The 21,965-nt window shown below is 43.3% G+C and overlaps 1 protein-coding gene across 6 annotated transcripts in view; it reads right to left on the reverse strand.

Moving 5' to 3' along the window:
• LOC129376914 (coiled-coil domain-containing protein 136-like) overlaps positions 1-21,965 on the reverse strand; it is a 35,254-nt gene that overhangs the window by 11,954 nt on the left and 1,335 nt on the right. Inside the window, exons 1-2 of one of the 6 annotated variants that reach the window (XM_055056986.1) lie at positions 19,290-19,796; positions 631-954 (exon numbers count right to left, since the gene is read on the reverse strand). In XM_055056986.1, the coding sequence (XP_054912961.1) occupies positions 631-916 (286 nt within the window). In that variant the 5' untranslated portion in view covers positions 917-954; positions 19,290-19,796. The other 5 variants (XM_055056622.1, XM_055056763.1, XM_055056696.1 and 2 more) reach the window with 5 other exon arrangements.

Consider the following 21,965-nt stretch of genomic DNA (forward strand, 5'->3'; position numbering starts at 1 on the left):
TTGACAGGAAATTTGAAAATATCACTTTATATTGGAAAATTACCTGAACACCAACTATAAAGTCTTAAGAAAGTGCAAACATAAAAAAGACAACCCTGAAACAAATAGGCAATGCTAAGCCTGGTGGGGGCAGAAGTAAAGCCTGGTGGCCCGCCAGGCTTATAATACACCGAGGAAAACTGTGGCATCAGTGTTCCTCCACATATGTGCAGCACATCTGACTTTCTTCCACAAGTTTCAGTTGTTTCAAACATGACAAACTGTAAATTGTGCTTTTTACAGCTTCTATGCATCAGTTTTCCTTAAATATCAGATTTGTGGGGTGCTAGTCTATTGAGAGATTCTTCCACTTGATCTATGCATTTCTGCAATTACACAGATAAAGATTGTTGCTGCATTGAAAACCAATTCAGCATTTCATTGTCCTCATCACACCCGGTGGCCTACCACATAAAATACTTGTGCAAAAATCTTGACATTTAAAGTGGCAGTGAGAAAAGCATTTGTCTGATGGACATTAATACTTGTCCAAAGCACTGTACGGTGTGCCGATTAGCTGAATTATGGTTCTCCACATGATGAGTGACGAGTTTAGAAATAAGGCTTCCATTTCAAGGCTGGATGTCTCACCTTGCAACTCATGGAAACTTTCCTGGTGCTTGTTGGATGTCTCCCTGGCCTCGTCCAGCTCTAGCAGCAGCTGCAGGACCTGGGCCTTCAGCTCCTCCAGCTCCTGCTCCTCCGTCAGCAATTCCTGCTCCTTCCTCCTCTTCTCCAGCCCTTCCCCTTCTCCTTCCTCCTCCCTCAGCTTCCTCTCTTCCCCCTCGTCCTCCTGGGACCGCTCCTGGTCCATCTCCTCCTTCTCGTTGTCCTCCTCCAGGACGCCTCTCTCCTTGGCCGTCATCTCGTTGTCCATGTTTGGGCTGCTGGCGGCTTTCAGATCGCTGGGATCATCTGATGGAAGGATGCGGATGATAGAAAGAGAGATAATGAAAAGGAGAGGTTGATGTGTTATGAAGAAAAAAAATCTCTGTCATTCTCTGGATTCAGCCATGCTTGAAACAACAGCACCATCTTGTGTGATCCAAGTGGCACAAATTGTTTTTTGCGCACCAACTCTTACTCCACTTATGTCATCTGAAGATAGTGAAAGAATCATAAATATCTGCTGGTGAAGCCGTATTTTACAGAAAAAAAAATGTTTGAAAAAGAAATCACAACACGCAGCTTAAAATCAACTTACAGCATCACAATCAGGATGTAGAGTTAAAGCCATTGAGCTGCACTGTGAATACAAATATTCAGCCAGTAGGTGGAGTGAGTTAGCTGACACATTGCGGCAAAGAATACTAAAAAAAAGGGGGGTTTGGGGCGAGCCAGTGTGCTGAAGCAATCACTATGACTCACCATCCAGCAATGCACCTCAAAGTCCATAACAACACCAGCTACCACTCACAGTGAGACAGATGAGACAGATGCGACTCTCACATTCACACAGCCTTCACAGAATCCATTCTTTGCTTATTTCACAGCCCGATACAAACAAACATGACTGCTAATGGGAAAAGCAAAAAAAAAAAAAAAACATGTTAAAACTGAGGTAGAGCAATGAAAAGAGGCTTTATGTAGATTGCAAGGGGGCCTGCACAGACAAAAGGAGATGATGGAGGCCTGAGCCTCCTCCAGGGGGTTTGGTCTCTTCAGGGAAAGAGATCGCTCGCGCTCCTTTTTCAGTATCACTCCAAAGAAGTCTGCTCACGGTGCGGGCGCACTGACCCTGGCCGTCGTTTCCTTCCCACCTCTCGGCAGCACACTCTTTTAAGGTCGAGTCCGTTTCACGGCTAAATGAAGACGCGGCGTTACAAATTTGTGTCTGAGTGCCACAGAACTGCCGGTTAGTTCGACTCAGAGAGGGAGAGTGAGATGTGCAGAGGAAAGGCAGCAGCAGGGGACGGGGTGGCGTATTAACTACAGATCTACCTAATTAGGAGCCATACACACCGGTGTAATCATCACTCTGGGGATGCGTGCGCTTCTTGAGATAATTATTTCTCACCCTCCCTCTTGACAGGATGTAACTATAGTGCAGAGTGGGGAGAAGTTTGGAGTGGGTTACTTTATGAAACAAAATCCCAAGCCTGAGGTGTCTTACAAAACGCCTTACCAACACTGCAAATTCCCCTGTGAAACACGGTGGTGGCAGAATCATACTGTGGGGGACGAAGAGCAGGAAGGTCAGACATAGCTACCGTAGCAATTGAAGTTAACTAAACTCCACTGAAAATCTGTTTTATTTTCCAAATTTGGCATTTGCAATAAGTACATGGTACACAAACAGTTAAAATAGTTTGTGCAGAACTAAACTCAAAAGAAGTTGCTTCAAATTCAACCACAAAAAATGGGTTTCCGTTACTGAAAGTTCATTTCTTAAAGATGCTCTTCATCCACGCTGACTAAGCTTGAGATATTTTGGAAAAAAGAACAAGAACATTTTCAGTTTAAATGTACAAAACAAGAAGAAACATGCTTTGTAAGATTTGCAAGTGTCATTGCGGTGAAAGGTTCTGCAAAGTATCAACTCAGGAGGCTTTAATAGAAATACTGGTTATTACAAAATGGGGAAAAAAAGAATGAAAAGAGTGTGAATACATTTGCAAGGCAGTGAATTTGCATGACTATTATGCACATGCAAAACCTGCACATGCTTTATACTCAAGAGACCCAATTTCTCTTTCTTCATAATATTGTTAATTCAAAGAAGGCAGCCTCTGAGGGAAAAGTGAGAGGTGTCATGAACACAGGACTATTTTGTCATTAAACTTTGATGCTGGTGTAATGAGTTAGTCATAAAAAGCCGGAGCACATTAGCAGGAGGGAGGGTTAGCTACGTATATAGCCAGCAGCAGATAATGGCCATCAAGAGACTGAACACTTCTCCCTGAATATCACTCAGATTCTCTGGGATGTATGATTAGAGGAAGGATTCGTGCTTTTAAGTCGTCTCTGCTGTTTCTGGGAGTAATGCAGCACCATTCGAGCTCGTTTTTTTGCCCATCCATCCATGCATCCATCCATGCATCCATCCATCCATCCATCCATCCATCCATCCATCCATCCATCCATCCATCTATCCATCCATCCAGACAACCTAGACATCCTCCAGCTCATTCTAGGGCATCCCAACACGTGGGATACATGTGGGACATCCCAGTAATTTCTCCAAAGAGAGATGCCCAGGAGGCATCCAGATCAGTTACCAAAGCATCTCTGGTGGCTGACTCCTTTTAATACAGCAAAGCAAAGGCTCCCTCACTCGGTGAAGCTCTTTACCCTGCCTGCGTGTGGACATCCACCTGAGGATGCTAATTTCAGCCCCTTCTATTCAATATATTGTTCTTTGGGTCACGATACATAACTCATGACCCAAAGTCAGAACATGAACAGGCCGGCAAAATCGAAAGCTTTGCTTTTTTGGCTCAGGTCTTTCTTTACCACAACTCACCAGAGCAGCATCTGCATTATTTCAGGCGATGCCGCAATCTGTCCGCCCATCGTCATTCAATTCTGCCATCAGTCGTGACGTCAAGGTTCTTAAACTCCTCCATTGGAAGCAGAGGGAGTAGTCCACCTTTTTTCTGCTGAAAACCATGTTCTCATCCAAGATGCTTCACACTCAGCTGTGAAAACCAAAGATGAGATCCTGAGGTTCCCGAACCAGGCATCGTCCTCTCTACGATGCAGATAAATACACCTGCATCAGGTTTATTTATGAAGTAGAGCACCGGCGACAAGAGTCCAACCTACACCTGAACAGGTTCGACTTTGTGCCAAGAATGCGGACACATCTCTTCCTTTAGAGACACAAGAATCGGATAGTCTTCAATAACTATTCAAAAACCCCATAATAATGGAATAACCTTCTCCCAAATCCTCAGGCTCCACCTTCTCCACGGAGGACATGTAGTTTGAGGTCAACCAACAACCTTCTCTCCACAGCCTCTCCCAAATTCCTCCAATGGACGAGTTTTTGCCTCCTCAACCAGAGACCTTATCTACTTAAGGAGTTTCTTCAGTTTTGCACCCATACTGCATGCATTTGTTTCACACAGCTAAGTTACTGAAGTCTGTTAGTTTCATTAGGATGTTTAAAAAAATCACATCAAACATCTCGCAGCTTCATTACACCTTTCTTCAACCACACCCATAGTGCAACATCTTTTGCCATGTATTATTTGACGCTCCTTAAATAGAGCTGTTACCAACTGTGCTGCACACATTTAATGGCTCACTTCTGTTCGTCACTTCGGGCACTTTTGCAACATCATTTAAAAATCACCGCGATTGTCACAGCCGAGCTGATAATAAGACACCTTCAACACAAAGTGACTGCAGGTTGCAAATTATCTACTTCATAAACGTTTCAATGGAGAAAGTTCATATCTTTCAGAGTTTCCGTCCCCCACAGCTCTCACTTAGGTTTCCTCTACTGAACTGTCAGTCATAAAGATTTTCAACTACTTTCCCTCCTCTAATGACTCAGTGAGGACATCAGTCTTGCAGCTATTAAATGTGACTAGAGTGGCATTTTAAGACTTGTGACATCGCAAGGTTTGTTGGAAGAGTGGTGAAGCAAATTGGTTCAAGCTCATGCAATGACTAACCCTTACAAATTTCATAAATTGAAAAAAATGAAACAGTTTCGAGGTGGAAGAGAGATGACTTTCTGCCCTGTCTGCATGTGGACGTCCTACTGAGGAAGCTACTTTCAGTCCCTTCTATTCAATATCTTGTTCTTTGGGATAAAGTTGGCTGTGCTCACTGTTGACTGAGACCTGGATTAAGAATTTTAGATTCTTTTTGAACGTTTCAAAGTGTAAATCCACATTCAAATAGGATTTAGGAAAGTAAAATTCATTAAATGATTTCAGTTTTTAGCAAAAGGTCAATGACAAAATCCAGGATGTCCTGGTTTGTGAAAATTTTTTTCTTATTCATATAATCCAGGATGCTCCCTTTTTGTTTATCGTTTTTGTTCTGAAATTGAGAACTCTCCAAACTTTTCAAAGGCGATGAACCTAAACAGTGAGCTGTCGGTGCTTCTCAAACAGAATAGCATCTTTTAACAAATTGATTCACACGGAATAACTGAACCTCGTAACTTCTATTTTTACTTTGCTCATTGGCACCCAGCAGGTCCTGTAATGAGTTTCTGAATCCTCTGACTACAATAAATCATTATGTTCAGAGTACAAGCCTGGAGGGTATTTTAGATCTGGCCGTGCCCAAACAATGTGGGAAAATTAAGCTTCTCTCTGCTGGAATCAGCTCCACTCCTTAAGTAAACATTGTTCAGAGCAAAGCTGCTTAATTTTTATTTCTCTTTGCCACTGCTTCTGAACAGCATGGCATCTTAACTTCTGTGTACTGTATTTCAGTAGCTGAATTTGTGCATAAACCCATCTATTTTGTGAGGGCTTTGGACGTTTGTTAGAGAACATCAGGGAGCAAAAAGCCTCACAGAGGCCAAGGAACAGGGAGAAAGCTGTAGAGAAGTGACTGCAAATCAACATGTCGGATTCCTGGAATGATTTGAGTATTATTAAAATTCCTCAAGGAAAATTTATCTTCCTCCAAAGGAGGGAGAGAGAGATAGATATTACTCAATTAATCGTAAAAAATAATCGATAGAGTGCTTGATTGCTAAAGTATTCTACTACAACAGCCCTAGTACAATCCAATGTCTGAAAAATGGAAACAGAGTGACACACCTACCAAGACATGACTGTCCACCTAAGCTTCCATGCTGGTGAAGGAAAGGCGATAATAAGAGAACAAGAAAAGTCCCATGGTGAATCTGAAGGAGCTTCACAGATCCACAGCTGAGCTGTGAGAATCTCTTGGTACTTGAACGTTTGGCGAATGATAATTGGTCCAGAAGACCCCGAAGCACCTCACACTGCTTTCAGTCATTCCCACATGCATTCACACGCTGACGGTGGTAAGTTACATCATAGCCAGAGCTGCCCTGGTGTCAGTGACTAAGATGGATGGAGTTGGGATTCAACGACAACCCACCGGTTACAGGACAAACTCCTACCACTGTTGCTGCCAATATTATGGAAGATGGACAAGAGAAAAGCCATTGTTGAAAGAAAGCCAGACACAGTCCCAATTAAAGCTCGCCACAAATAACCGAGCAAACAAGCAGAAAAAGGGTCTCTGGTCAGATAAAACCAAAACGTTTACATTCGACGAGATTTACTATGTATAGGAGAAACCTAACCCTGTGCCTCACTCTAGGACACATGTGTCAAACTCAAGGCCCGGGGGACAAATCCGGCCCGCCATAGCTTTTTATGTGGCCCTCCACAGACTAGACTAAACACTAAGTGTGATTAAATATTATTATAAATCATATCAATGCAGTATTTATCTGTTTACTGGCAATCTATCCAGTTTCTTGAGAATTTAGTTGATGTATGATTATAGTCCATGATTTATACAGCGAGTAAATAAACAGTCACATTTATTATTAGTTCCTGAAGAAACTGAAAAGATCTTCAATAATATAATGTAATTTTAAGAATTCATTGACATATTAACAGTTTGTGAACAGATTTCATCAACACATTCTGGCACAACTGGCCCTTTAAGAGCCTTCATGATCTTGATTTGGCCCAAAACGAAAATGAGTTTGACACACCTGCTCTAGGAGGAAGTTGGAAGTTTCATGATTTGGGATTTTATGATTTCTCTTCATCAGCAGCAACAGGGAAACTAATGTGAAGATAGATGGAACCAAATACAGAGCAATCCTGGAAGAAAACCTGCTATAGGCAGCAAAAGACTCAACACTTGGGTGGTATTTCACCTTCCAGCAGGAAGAGACCAGGCGAAGCTGCAATAGAATGGCCTAGTCAAAGTCCAGACCTACATCCAATTCGGAGCACATTCCTGATTACCATTCCCGTATATGCTCCACATTTGATGTGACTGAACGTGAGCTGTGTTGCGAAGCGGAAAGGGCAAAAATGGCAGTGTCTGATGAAAGTCTTGGCTCTGCAATCCCAGTGAAAGACTCCCTTGTTTAAATGTTTTCATCGTTGTCCTTATTCTTCACAAACTGGCACCACTTTGTGTCGGTCTATCTTATAAGGCACCAATGAAGCACCGTAATATTTGTGGTTGCAGCGTTACAAAATGTGACAAGAAAAAAATTAAAGGGGGGCTGAAAACCTTCGCGAGAAATCGTAAATAAGTCAACTTTCCTTTCACTGCCCGAAGACCTCGCCTCACCTTGAGAGCGAAAGTCAAATCGGCTGCGGTCACACCTGCGGTACCTGCGCTGCAGGTCCTCGGTCACGCTGCGACCGCGTTAGACACGGGGCACCGCACACATGTGATGGCCAGCGCAGTCATCTCAGCAACCCCGGGCGGAGGGATTATCTGTGTGCGGCACATTTCCTCCTAATCGCATTGCAGCAGAACACATTCGCCACGTTGGAACAAACAATCTGTCGCTTCAGAAAAGAGGGAAAACACGCAGGTCAAGAGCTTTCTGCGAGCATCTCAAAATACCTGCCTGAAATCGAATTTGCACATTAATGAGGCAACACGGCCTCTTTGTCTCGCCTCTGGTTGGGCGCTCAGTGCCGGAGCGGCTAACGTAATGGAATTTGCACTTTGCAAATTTGAATGGAAAAGTGAAAACTTGGCAAACAAAGGGGAGGGACGTGACGCATACAGACAAGCTGTTCAGAGAGGAGGGAGCAATTCTGCTGCTGTCATGCACACGACAGAATAAAACCTTTACATTCGCTGTTCTGAAGGGAAGCGCCCATAAATTGGAGACGGAACGAATTTGCGCATTTTTACAGACTCAATTTGGCAAGAACTCTTGCTCTCTGAACAATAAACCCTCACAAGAAACTTGACAAACGGTCCGAGGTGTTGAATCCAAATGTGACCGAGCTCCTCCGTGAAGAAATCACGAGGCGGACAATCTGGCAGTCTTTTCACAAGGCAATACTTTTACATTGCCTCGCAAAAGTATTCACACCCCACAACGTTTTAGCATTATGTCTCGTTAAAACCCCAAACTTTTTTATATGGTCACTTTGAACACAGCAGTTTCATAGATCAGATTTCACAAAGGGACGTTCTAATGAAAGGAAGTCCTTTGGGTCTTCAACACACATCACATGCATTGCCAGTGAAAAATTGTCTTACTCGAGTTGAATCAGAGGTTTTGTTTCTGAATGGAATAGAATTGAAGAGCGTGGCAAGACAACGGTGCCACAATTCACCACTTTTCCAACTAGAAACATCCCATGCAACCTACAAATGTGCAAGACTAGAGAAGATCATTAGTATCTTCATACTGAATAATAAATGGATGGTTTGTGATGAACATCTGATGCTACTGATATGTTGATTTAACAATCTAAACTACTAAATTAAAAATACTGCAAGCAACGACCAACAAATTATTACAAAAAAATTATAATTTATTCTCAGTAAAAAAAAAAAAGCCATATAAATTAACTCCAAATCATGTCTCTTTTTTGTTTGTTTTTGGGTTTTTTTGCTGATAAGCAAAAAGTCTTTTTCTACCACTAACTGATTTATTGATCTTGGCTTCAACTTCGACCAGTTTTGCTCTCTTGCTTGATAAAAAGCACTCCATCATCATGATGCAGCCACCATTATGGTTTGGTTTGTCCCCAGGCTGGTATTTCCCACGAAAAATAAGCCAGACAGCTCAATTTCAACAAACAATAACATTTCTTCTCGCTTCTCGTTTGAGAAGTGCAGAAAAAGGCACAGCTAATGCCTTTCTCTTTAAGGAAATTATTGATTAGAGGTTTGTTTTGAAAACAGCTAATTGAAAACCACATCTTTTTTTCTTTCGTGCTTGCACACTATTTTGTATGGATGGTTTGCATAACATTTTCCAGTTTTATGACTGCAACGCCACAAAATGTGGCAATGCCATTTGCGGGGTAGAGCGAACACGTCCCCAGTGGTAACCAACGTGAGCCAGGTGAGGCTACAGCAGATTGCATATTAAATATGGGTGGAAATTTGCAGAAGGAGAAACTCGGGAGTGAGGAGCCATCATTTCACCCTAACGTCTTCTGACAGCCTCCGGCCAAACTCATCATTCCGCATCTCGGAGCCAGGTATAATATGATCCGAAGCAGGGTGCAAAGATATTCTTTGAATGCCAGCGTGCACCTCAGCAATTTCCCAGACCAAATAAAGTCCCATGTCGCTGTTGTGAGAGCAACAGTTGGCTGCGGAAAGCAACGACAGCAGGCTGAAAACTGGAACTGCAGCTTTTCACAGGTGCAGTGTGATGGCGCCTTGTGCTCAAGCATAAAAATATGATTAGACAAGTGTCGGTGTCAGTGGTGTGTGTGTGTGCCGCATATGTGTCTAAATCTGTGAATACGCTGTTTGCAATAGCTTCTGCATGCGCCGTAGCCTTCCTGTATCTGCGAATATCCAGAAATTAAGGCATATGTTGAATAAAAGATATAACTTCATGTCGAACAAATTTACACAATGCATACACAAAGCATATTGGATATTGCTAGGCCGGTTTCTTGATTTTATTAAAGACGTTTCTTAGTGGTGTCTGAGACCCCACTGCTTTCCTGCTGGGGGTTCGGGGGCAAAGGAGGTGCTATTGCAGTAGCATGCCTGTGAGCACCAGAACGAAAGAGTTTAAAGCCATTTTAAAGCACTAACAACACATTTGAAATTGCTGTATCACCTTTAAACCTTTTCACATTTATCCGGGCTGCCACAACAATCCTCAATGTTTCTTCAGAGCGACTGAATGGGATAGACCGACGCAAAATTGCTTCATTGTTAAATGGAAGGGAAATGATACCAGATTTTCAAAAGGTTTTACAAATGTTCTGAGAAAAAAAAAGACAAAACATTTGGGTTGCATTTGTATTGAACCTCCCACTGGCCTTGTTCTACTTTCAGCTGCAGGCCTTTTGAAGCATGTTTTATGATCCAATAATGGATAAGTTAGTCTCTATGAGATGTTCACATTTTGGAAAATCGCTTGACAAGTTAAGCCTGTTTTTCTCCACGGTATCAGAGTAAAGGGGTTAATTTCAGACTCTTCTTAGCAAAGTTTTTAAAACCAATATATTTACCTCCACTTTGTGACTAAATGCAGCTTTGTGTCGATCAATTGTATGAAATCCCTACAAAATATGTTGCATTTTAAAATGTCAAAAAAGACAAGAGTTTAATGAACATGATTATGCATTATACACACCCACCCCCTCCTGCTCCAGCTCTGAAAAGCAGCCCTTGCTCTCTCTGACGTCGTAGCTTTTCCCCTGCCCTGCCTCACTTCCTCAGCTACACATAACACACAGCTGAGGAGGTGGAGTGGTGTGGGGAGGGAGGAAGGGGATTGTAAGTAAGTGAATGGGAGCGACAAGCGAAGACAATAAGAAACGTGCAAGGACAAGGAGCTCTGACTTCAATCGAAGCTTCACAGGCTGCTCCCTCCTTGCCATTAAGCTGTAATCAGGGGCAGCCATGTGCTCAGGTTCATCCCCACCGCGACCCCTGAGGAGCAGCGCGGAAACATATGGATCGTCTCCATGGTAATTCAGTCGGGTTTTCGATCACGAGTTGGCGTACCATGGAAATCTGTCTGTCTTTTCATTTCTGCTTCCTTTTCTTTTCTTTTCTTTTTTTAATGCTTAAACCGCCTATCCTGAGTGATCTTATCAGGAGTGTGCTCGCCGGGGTCAACGGTGCAGGAGATTTGCTGACTCTTGTGTTTAGTGAACAGCTGAAAGCAGAGATGGAGGTCCTGCGGGGCCAATGTGAGATTGTCTCTTTCTCTTTATTGTGCTTGGAGCCTGAGAACTCCGGGGAGACCGAGGAGCAACAGCAATAAAGGCGACTACAAACGCCAGACACATTCATTTAGCTCACTGTGTTGAGTTAAATAATAATAAAATAATAAAAAAATCCATGTTTGCACTTTCCAAAAGAAATAAAGGGAAAGTGGGTCAATGGAAAAGAAATATATTGTGGAATGTGTCACAACTTGGCCTCATTAAATGGGCATGCAGAAAAATTGTGCGAGTCTGGATGGGTGATTTCTGCAGGGATCGTGTGTTTGGAGGGCTTTGTGCATCCGTGCGGTAATCCATTAGGAGGGGCGAACAGCAGGAAAGAACAAGGCATGAAAAATAAGTGATGCAGCAATAATCCCTGTGATCACATATCAACAAATCCCACCTGAAAGCAATCTCTTTGCAAGGTCTGACGTCGCGCAAAATGAAAGAGAGCAGCACAAAGTCACAAAGCTGCAAATTTTCGGAAAAATAAAAAGACTAATGGTGAGGAGGGGTGAACTAATAATGGTGCTACAATGCCAGCCACTGATGCCCGAGAGGCTGGAAAATGTGAAATCAGCAGAAACTTTCTCAACTCACTGGAGAGCTTCAAGAGTTCTCCCATTACGGAACAAAGCAGGGACAAAACAACGGATGGCCCACTTATTTTTGCAGAGTGCTTTGAAATAATTTTTTAAATGAAGCACTTACATGTGCGCGAAATATGTATGTCAACGCTTTTCCCCAGGAAGTATGGAAACATTTCTCGAATGGAAACACTTCTCGTGTTAAATCCACTCTGTCAGTAACAGCTCAATTACTCAACACACGCAAAGAAATCAAAACAAAGTTTATCAATTAGGTTATGTGTATACAAGCAACAGATATCAAAATTTGAGAGAGAAACAAAAGAAAATTGCTGAAATCTGTCCGTATTTAGAAGGCGATGTTGCTTCTTACTGCTGCACATTAACATTGGTTGGTGTCGTCCTAATTGATGGCCTATAAAATGTTTCTCATTTCAAGCCGCAAATGAAAAGCAAGGAATCGAGACCTCTCTCCAAACCTCTCTAAACCTTTGGAACTTTGTAGCTTGCAAAATATACTGATGGCATTGCCAACAAAAGTTCAAGTTAGCAGCACTGGGGCTATAAAGTAGAATTGTACAGAACATAATTTCCCCTCAAACGGAGCATAACCTTTTGCTCCTTGCAATATATTTGATGGAGGAGTCTAAAATACTCAGAGGGAATTGTACAGGGCGGGATTTCAATGAAAACAAAAAGGATTCCACTCAATCTCAGCCGCCTCTCGCTGCGTAATACTCCACTGATGAAGTAAAAGCATGTCCAATCCATTTTAAATTTTAACTGAGCCTTTGAACAGGTCAGTGAAGCCAAAGGAATTGGGTGAGTTGAGATAAACACTGAACTCTTTAGATATCTCTAGATTTAGCTCACAACATGCCTGTAAGGAATGGCATTGCACAGAAACTTCCCAAAACAGCACCGGATCAGTAAATCGGATCTGGGAACATTACGGTCTCGGGCCGTCTAACTGACTGGGAGAAATTTTTGCCAAGACTCTGAAAACACGACAGGAGTGAGTTTTTCAGAAAGAGAGACGGCTGAAAGCTCCCTGAAAAACTCTCCAAATTCTCGATTTTAGAGAAATAGAATCATCCGAGACATAACTCAACTCGGATCTAACTGAGAATATAAGGGAGAAACAAAAAGCTTGGATTGTTTAGAAAAGGTGCAGACATTTTGTTGGATAAAAATCACAACACATGAGAATGGAAACAAGATACATTATGACAAAGGTTTGTCTGCTGCATACCTGATTAATTACAGTGAGATTGTTCAATACATATTCCCTGGCCATTGCACTTTATTACCCATATCTTAAATCATCATCTAATTGCAGGGTTTTTTTTTCCATTTGTGGATTACTAATGTTATTAACAACAGCTGGTGTGAATTTCAAGTCAACAACTTTAATTAGACATAACCAAAGGAGAAAACCGCATCCAATACTTATTTCCCCCCCCAGTGTATTTCCAAGGAGGTCACGACAGATCAACTTAAAAATACCAGGGGCCTGGAAAAGCACGCATAATTTATTTTCTCTTGTCGTGTTTCTCAGGGCTTTCAAAGTTTTCCTAAGGCGACACACTGTGCTGTTTAGAGCCTTAGAGGATTCCTCTTGGTGTGCCTTTGGAAAGTTTCACTCCTGATGAGGGAAATTTCTGTTGTTGTTGCAACAACGAACGCTGGAGAGAAGCTGCGTGGGCCGAGGACACTGTCAGGTGCAAAAGGGTTTGTGCGTGAGTGCATGGGCGTGCATGCGTGTCGGAGTGTGTGTGTGTGTGTGTGTGTGTGGGTGTGTGTGTGTGTGTGTGTGTGTGTGTGTGTGTGTGTGTGTGTGTGTGTGTGTGTGTGTGTGTGTGTGTGTGTGTGTGTGTGTGGGCGCTGGAGAGAGCAGAGGATGGCAGCGGTAACGACGGGGGGAATCAGGAATCGAGTGGGAACGAACTGAGAGAAACGCTTGGCGGCTCGAGCAAGTGGGAGGAGGACCAGCAGAGGAGAATGTTTTTAGACAGCTGCAAATGTCAACCGCACGTCTGATGATGTTTCATTGATTAGTGACAGCATGTGTTTGTGTAGGACCTTTGTTTTGCCTTTTTGTTCTTGTGGATCGAGGAGCATTTTCGTCCCCCCACGGTGATTCGGTAATCTTTCCAAGCATGATAGAAAAAGAAGAAAAAAAAATCCCTTTTCACATGCCAGATTGATGACTGATGTCTGGTCAGAAATGACCTCAGTTAGAGTAAAGGCGTGTTAAACCATTTTAGACTCGCAACTCTGTGTAATTCTGAGCATGAGCTAATGCCAGCCATCACTCTGTCCACTTTACGCTCGCTTGAGTGTTGATATAATGAAACAGTCAGGGCGGTTATTACTGAAGAAAACACACTTGCCGTCACTGCATGGTGAATTTTCCGCGTCACCAGCAGGCCTCGGGCTACGATGAAAGGAAAGAGGTCTGTGGAGTTACCACAACAGCAACAAGCTTGTTAGGGAGGAAGAGTTTTCTCCTGAGAAGGCATCCATGTGTTGTGATGGTCAATACACAGCCTTCAGCAGTGTATTAAGCAGCATTAGCGAGTACATACAAATGATTCAGTAAGTATTTTATGAGTTTCGGACGCTTAAAATGCTACGGGATTTGTTGGTTTGTTGTTTTAGGAAGGTAAAATGCTCCCTGGTTAACCAGAAACTGTCTTAATAAGTGATTGTAGCTGCACGCGCTTCACTCGTTGTATCCCTGGAAGACGTTTCTCTAATGCCAGGCTCATATTGTTTTAAAAACATATTACAAACGCAAATTTCAATGCATTTTATTGGGATGCAATGTAACTAAAAAAAAATTCTAAAAAAGTAGTTTGTGGTTTGAGATAGTTTTACAAATAAAAATACAAAAAACAAGCATCCATTTGTATCCTGCACCATTTTACTCCAGCACCCTTAAATGAAATCAGTTGCTTTCAGAAGTTGACAGGTTATCAGTGACCCTCTGTGTGTAAATGAATCTCAATACAACTGATTCTGGCCTCAGAGGATTTGTTGGAGAGCACTTGTGAACAAAAAGTGTTCACTGCAAAGAACATTTAGGTGACAAAATATTGAGTCGGGCTTGGAACATCTAAAGAAGCACCCTTTAACTCATTATCTGAAACTAAGATAATGATGTACTGCGCTATCTGAAACTAAGATAGCGCAGTACATCAATCTGAACACTTCATCCAACTGGTAAAGCTTGGTAGTGGCTGCATCATGCTGTGGAGAAGCGTTCATTCAGCAGGGAAACAGAAGTTTGTTGTGAAAAAAAAAACAAGCAAATCTATGCTTTAGAACGGTCCGGTCAAAATTAAGACCAAATCGTAATAAGGAATCCACGTCCAGATAAAAGTTGGAACCCTTTTCGAGGCAGTGCGCACATGACTTACGCCTCATCCAGTTCACACACAAAGGCGGCCCGCCGAAGTTCAGTTTAAGGGCAGGGCTTGACAGGAAGCCTGGACGCAGGCGGACCGGCAGGCCTCTGGACCCGGCTTTCTCTGCACACTGATAAACATCCTCAAAACAGAGTTCCTCACAGGGCCGCCCTGTCTGCACAAGCATTCAAAACATGCAAAACAAGATTCCTCTTTGTTTGGACACACACACACACACACACACACACACAGAAAACATTCCAGAGATTTTTCTCAGTAAAAAAATCACAGATTTAGAAAACAAGAATGCTCTGTGCTTAATGTAACAACGCTCCATGGAATAAAGCTGCAGCTGTTCAGCACGACCTTGCAGAGGAAAGAGAGAGAGAGAGAGAGAGAGAGAGAGAGAGAGAGAGAGAGAGAGAGAGAGAGAGAGAGAGAGAGAGAGACAGAAGAAAGAGAGAAGAGAGAGAAAATACAATTCTCAACCCTGACAATAACATATGCTACTCATGTAACAGAGCCAACGCCGGGCCTGCATTACACTGTTGGCTGGCAGCCGTGTCTCACCTCACAGTCTCCATCAAAAGTGAGCATATGCCCACAGCTGACCCCACGGTGCCCACTCATAATGAAAACAATCATCTCCCTGTCTCCTCGCGCGCGCGGCCACCTCCTCTCAACAACCCCGGTAGTGGCTGTAAACACTTCCTCGGCTGAGACAAACAGCGAGCCGCTACCTTTCCTCCCGCCCCCCGCCTCTCCTTTCTCCCGAGCCTACGCGAGAGAGGGCGAGCTGCGAAAAGCAAAGCGCCGACTAAACGAGCAGCGGCACCGACCTGTGGAGTCCAGAGCCTCTTCTATGAGTGGAGGCAAGCGCAGTCCATCCATATCTCCTCTCTCTCTCCTCTCTCCTCTCTCTCCTCTGGGGAAGGCGAGTGGGCGGTCGGAGGGGTCAGAGGACTCCGCGCGCGCCCACCTCCGCTGCCGCAGGTAGACCAACGCGCGGGAAAGTACCGGGTCAAGCGGCTGGCTCGCGCGGAGAAACCGAGCCGAGCGGCGTTTGCGTTCCCCGGGAGGAGCCGCGGGAGCTGGAGCGTGGGAGAGATGCCGAGAGGACCGAGGGGAGGAGCGGAGAAGGAGGGAAGGATGCTGTTTTGCCAGACTGCAAGCTCCCTCCCTCCTCTCTCCCCCTCTCTTTCTCTCTCTTCCTGTCTGCACTCGCTTTTTACTACATGAGCATTTTTGTTGTTGTTGTTGTTGTTTGTGTCTTTCTACTTCATCCCTCTTCCTTTCATGTGCTATTTGCTCCCGTGTGCTTCGCCCCACTCCTACATCTTTATGAATGCTCACCACATGCTCACCCAGCTCACTTTCACCCATTCATCTCAGCGCTGGGATAGGGCTCGTAAATCAAGACGAGTCCTGTTAATGGTTTCCATTCATCAGGATCAGATGAGACTGGACTGGCATAAATCACTCAGAGCTCAGCGTCATTTGTAAAATCAGTTCCTTCTTGTTTAGGGTAAAAAAAAAAAAAAATATATATATATATATATATATATATATATTATATATATATATATATATATATATATATATATGTATATATATATATATATATATATATATATATATATATATATATATATATATATATATATACATATATATATATATATATATATATATATATATATATATATATATATATATATATATATATATATATATAAAATCCAAGTGCCTGCTGTGGGGAAGGTGAGGTTGGATGAGGATCTGCTCTGTCCTTGTGTGCCTGGTCGTTTTGGATTAATATGCTTAATGGCTTTTCTTGCTTATCCGTGGTTGTTTAAAAAAAAAAAAAAAGGAGATCCTCCTTAACTAATCCACATAATGCAGACTCATTTAACATTTCCCATGAACGTCTGCGAACTAAAGCTGAATGATGCCTGAACTCTGTTGATCCCAGCCCTCTTTTCCATGAACACTCATTTCTGCAAGTCAATTCAAGAGTCTTTTAGACCAGCGGTTCCCGGCCTTGGTTCTCAAGCCCCCACCGCCAGGCCTGTATGTTTTAGGTGCCTCTTTACTTGCCACACCAGGCAGAGGAACAGTTTCTTCCCTTCAGCCATCAGACTCCTGAACTCGGAGCTTCATCTCATAGATTATTTACACACATACACTTCACCATATATACATCACTTAAATTACTTTATTGTTCATTAGTTCATTTATTTGTTTGATTTACTCATCAATTTGTGTGTGTCTGTGGTGGATTTCTTGATCTGGGACCTGAGCACAAATTTCGTACCGCAGATTATCAAGGTTGTACGCCAATAAAAAAATCCCTGAATCCTTGAACAGGTTGCGCAGTCATTTGAATGAGGAGTGCTAAAACGGAGACGCATCTAAAACATGTTGGACTCGGTCGGGAACCGTTGTTCTAGTGGGTTTACAGGTAAAGCTCTGCATGTATCAGTGATGTGAACTTGTAGTGCTGTCACAAAAGGCGAGGCAGCATTTCAAAGGTAGACAATGAAGAATAAGACACTATGTTGCTGTGGTTACATTCATGCAGAGTGAGGTACTGCAAGTATTTGAAACTTTTCAGGTGACACATCTGTCAATCACAGGCCAGTTCCTCGCTCTGGTTTACTTTCTCTTTGCTTCACCAGATTGTCTGTTTCGGTCTTTTTGCACTGCAGGGCCTGGAACGGGTTCAATCCCGGGTTCGACGTAGGTGCATTGGTGAGGATCCAGGTTACAGATGTACACTCAATTCAAGGTTATGTCTTTATTGATTTTACTGTTGGAATACGTATGACCACAAATATGGACATCTCCATTTACTAAACTTGGCTAAATGTACTTGGTGTGTGTGATCTCGGTCCAAATGGAGAAAAGTCTGGACAGCACTGGTTTACGGGGTCCAACAGATGAAATGGTTTCAAATCGGCACCGTGGGAGCTCTCATCTGCCAAATCACTGTTTAGCATTGTGGTTTCAACTATCTGTGCCACAGTCTGGTGCTTTTCTTCTTCTTTAGCCTTTGTAGTTTTCTGTTGATGCATAACAACATCGTGGATGAACAGCTCTATGCATAGTTTTGTTAAACGTGTTGTGGCTTCACAGTCCCTTGCTCTTGTGCTAATGTTTTGCTTCCTTGTATGATTTTGAGTGTCTGTTCTTCCCAGTTGGTTTAGCTTCATGCTCACTGCACACTCTGATACAGTTTAGTTGCTTTCACATCTGTCTGCTGTGACTTATTACCTCCTTCCGTGTCTCCCGTGTTCCCTTCATTTTTTTCTCACATTTTTCGTCTTTGTTGTGCTGCGTCTCTCTTCATGCCTACACACCTTTAGTCTTTGTTTCGTTTTCTGCTCTTATGCAAACCCTGCCTCAAAAACAAATCTTGCCTCTAAAGATGATTTATTCGTTATTCATCCGTCTTTAGGCCTCCGCTGATACAGGACCAGACCCGGTTACGGACGTCAAACTGTTACAGAGACCGTGGAGCACCAAGGATGAGTGTAGCTGGTAAAAGGGACGACGCACACTGGATATGTTAACGCTTAACTTGAGAATGACTGGCATTATGAAGGAGACTAGTCAAAGTATCAGAAATTAAGACTCCATTGATCAGCAACACAAGCCGTCTAGTCCGAGTGAAGATGAACCAATCTAACTCCAATATCACAATTAACAAATGTGTGTGCACACTTGTCCAACAACATGCAGAATGTTTGGCGACTTTGGGTTTTATAAGTGCCCTCGCTCAGCGGCATGTCGGCATTTGGAAGCCAAATGTTGCTGTGAGCGTTTCTTGGTTCTTATGCTGGTGTCCGTCAGATTCACAAATGTTAATCCAGGCGAAATCTGGCCGCTGTTCAGTCGGATCTGGCTCGGTTCTGATGAGCTGGAAGCAGAACACAGCGCATGGTGCCAGCATGTCAGCCCAATTGTCGCAGTTCTGTCTGTTTTCTGAGAAATCATTGTTTATTTTTGGTTGCACATCAATAATGGGGTGGGGGGGGAGGAAAAGCAGACAAAGCATAGCTGTTAATAACCAGATTGAGATATTTATTGTTTTACCTACAAGCGTTCGCTCAAACGTCTCACCAAAGGAATAAAACAAAACATGCACTTCTTCTGCGCTCCGCTCTCATTTCTGCCTGCGACAATTAAGCGGCCTGACAGAACACAAGAGCGGCAAAAAGGCATCGGTTGCAACACTGCAGCAGTGTTTGAGCAGGAATTTGCTTTTCTAGTCGCAGCCGAGCCACATGGGAGATTTGAAGAAGTCTCGTAATGAGTGCAGAGAGATGTAATAGAGCAAACTGGGTTTTCAGTGCCACTCAGGGAAATCACAGGACAAAAAGAAAGAAAAAAAACCATGTGCCAAATCTTACCTCTCACTGTTTTTCACTGCTCCCGTAATCACACAGAGGCACACTCACTTCCTCAATTTGCTCATGAACGTTTGGGTCGGAGGCTCTGTGCCAAATTAATTTACCCATAATGAGATCCAGACGGGCTGTTCGCAGCAGAGGCCGACAGCGAGCTTTTGCAGATTACTGATCACTTCCCCCTTGCATTGTTCATTTCCTCCCTTTCTGCACGCTGAGCGCGTCTCACTTGTCTGCTGCTTTCAAACGCCACGCGACAAAACACGACACCAACCCCCCCAACCGAGTTTCGTCGCCGGCGAACTCTGCGCCCACTGCCTATCCCTCACTTCTGTCTCCCGGCTGTCGGTGGGGCAACGGTGAGGAGCCAGAAATGTGAGGCGTGTCAGGAAACTCCGAGGATGTTGTCAGCATGGAGACAAGAGAGAGAGACGGAGAGAGAGAGAGAAGGCCAGACTCAACTTTTGTCCGTCCCTGTAGGAGGATATTCCTATCAAAGCGCTGTCAGGGAGCAGGAAGCGCTCAGCAGGCACACTGACACCAAAACGAGACACGAACACGCGTGTTTGGTCTCCCCACAACCTGCTGACGTCTGAGAGAGGAAGCGTCGAGGAGGGAAGCAGAAGTTTCTGAGACGGAAATAGAGACAGAGGCGCTCAGCGAGGGCTCATTCCCCCCCTGCTGTGAGCAGCAAGGATGTTTTGCAGGAAAGGACAAGAAGAAAAAAAAACCCAACAACAACAGATGAATAAAGCTTGTTCTAATAAAAAAAGAAAAACACAAACAACGTTTGCTACAAACATTTTACCATGACTTGAAATCGTGCCCTTGTTGACGTTTTATCTTCTTTTTTTCTTTTCTTTTCTTTTCTGAGACAGCAAACTGTGTCACGCATCAAAGCATCTTGGAGAAAAATAAATACATCAAAATAGAATCGGTGACAATCCATGTAGGAAATAGACATAACCAGCAGTCCAAAAATATACAAAGATTTTAATATTGGCACAAAAAAAGGAAAAAATCTGTATAGAGATTGAAGGGCATTTAAGCCCAAAAACGGGGTCAACTGAAGCAATCAAAAACCTTGAAGCACATCAAATATAATGCAGGAACAGCTGAAATGACCAGATGCGATTATCTTTGAGCCTCACAGCAAAGCTGCGGTAGATAGAAACGTGTTCAGTTTCTGCACAGTTTTGTCAGGGACTCCACAGCTGAGGAGAGTGGAAACCGAATCCTGACTCACTTCGTTCGTGAGCCTCGTGACAGCGGTCCGTGATGGCTCAGGGACGACTCGGGTGCATCTGGTTTTGTTTGGACCGAACCAGATGACGTTCATTCGTGCTGCCCAGGGTTAGGACGGCTTTCTGATCACTGATAGATTTCAGCTGGCCTCTTGGCTTCTCGTGTCTTTTTCAGCCTCCTATTTCTACACTTTCCTCTCTCCGTTATTTCACCTCATTACACATAACTTCATTTCTGAACTTATTTGTTTTGGTTTCTCTCTAAGTACGGATTGTTTGGGTTGAAAACTTCAATAGCACTTTTATAGTATGTTTACTAAGAAAACCTGTGATGTGCTCGATATTTATTTGACCCACTGTATGTGTCAAAACAAGTTCCATGTAGTAAAGACACCTCTGGTCATCTAAGACTCAAATGTAAGACTTTGAGTCAGGGCAGATGGAAATACTGACTGATGGAAGTAAAAAAATAAGAGCACACCACACTATTCAGAATTTTTATTCATAAAAAAACAACTAAAAGCCTCTTCCCTTGTATGCAGCGCTTGGAGTTATTTTTCCGCAAAACCCCCCCGATATTACCTCAAAGTCTGTGGCTCATATCTGATGAAAGTGTGACAAAGATTAATGGGTGTGACTGCATCACCACAGCACTGTATTGACTTCTGCATGGCCGCCCGCAGCGCAGCTCCCGCAGTTATAATCCCCAGACGAGGAGCCAGAGCAGGGAGACATCTTTCAGTTCAAATTCCTCCCACACTTCGTTCAACCACACACACACACACACACACACACACACACACACACACACACACACACACACACACACACACACACACACACACACACACACACACACACACGCACACACACACAAACAGACAGACAGAGAGAGAGAGAAGAAGGCAGAGAACTAGCTGACAACACATGACAGGGTGTCGATAATGAGCTGACAATGTCTGGCTTCAATCCACAAGTGTCACTGTGAAGTGGCAGCAGTCTATTTGCAGAACAGAAGACAAAGAGGGGATGCAGAAACCATCAAACTTTTATATATATGTGTGTGTGTGTGTGTGTGGGGGGGGGTATGTGTGTGTGTGTGTGTGTTTGCAATTTGATCTAGCATTTTACATGTATATTCCTCAAACTGGTTTTGTTTGCATTTTTGCTTTTACTGATTCATTTGACATGTTTCAACGTAACTGTGGCAATAATAGGAAAAAATTGACCTTATTCTTATTTGTACTTTAACATAAACAAGCTGAGTAAATAGAATCGGTAAATGAGTAAATGAGTAAATGGTCAGGTGCATTATATCGGTGCGTATTTGGATAAATCCTGATCATCCTGTAGTGAGGTAGCGTTTGAAAGGCGCCATTTGTTCTGTAACAAAGAGTACTTCCATAAGGCGTGAGATCGCATGAGACGAATCTGT

The sequence above is a fragment of the Poeciliopsis prolifica genome, unplaced genomic scaffold (genome assembly GCF_027474105.1).
Source record: "Poeciliopsis prolifica strain line A6 unplaced genomic scaffold, Auburn_PproV2 SCAFFOLD001, whole genome shotgun sequence".
Taxonomy (NCBI): Eukaryota; Metazoa; Chordata; class Actinopteri; order Cyprinodontiformes; family Poeciliidae; genus Poeciliopsis; species Poeciliopsis prolifica.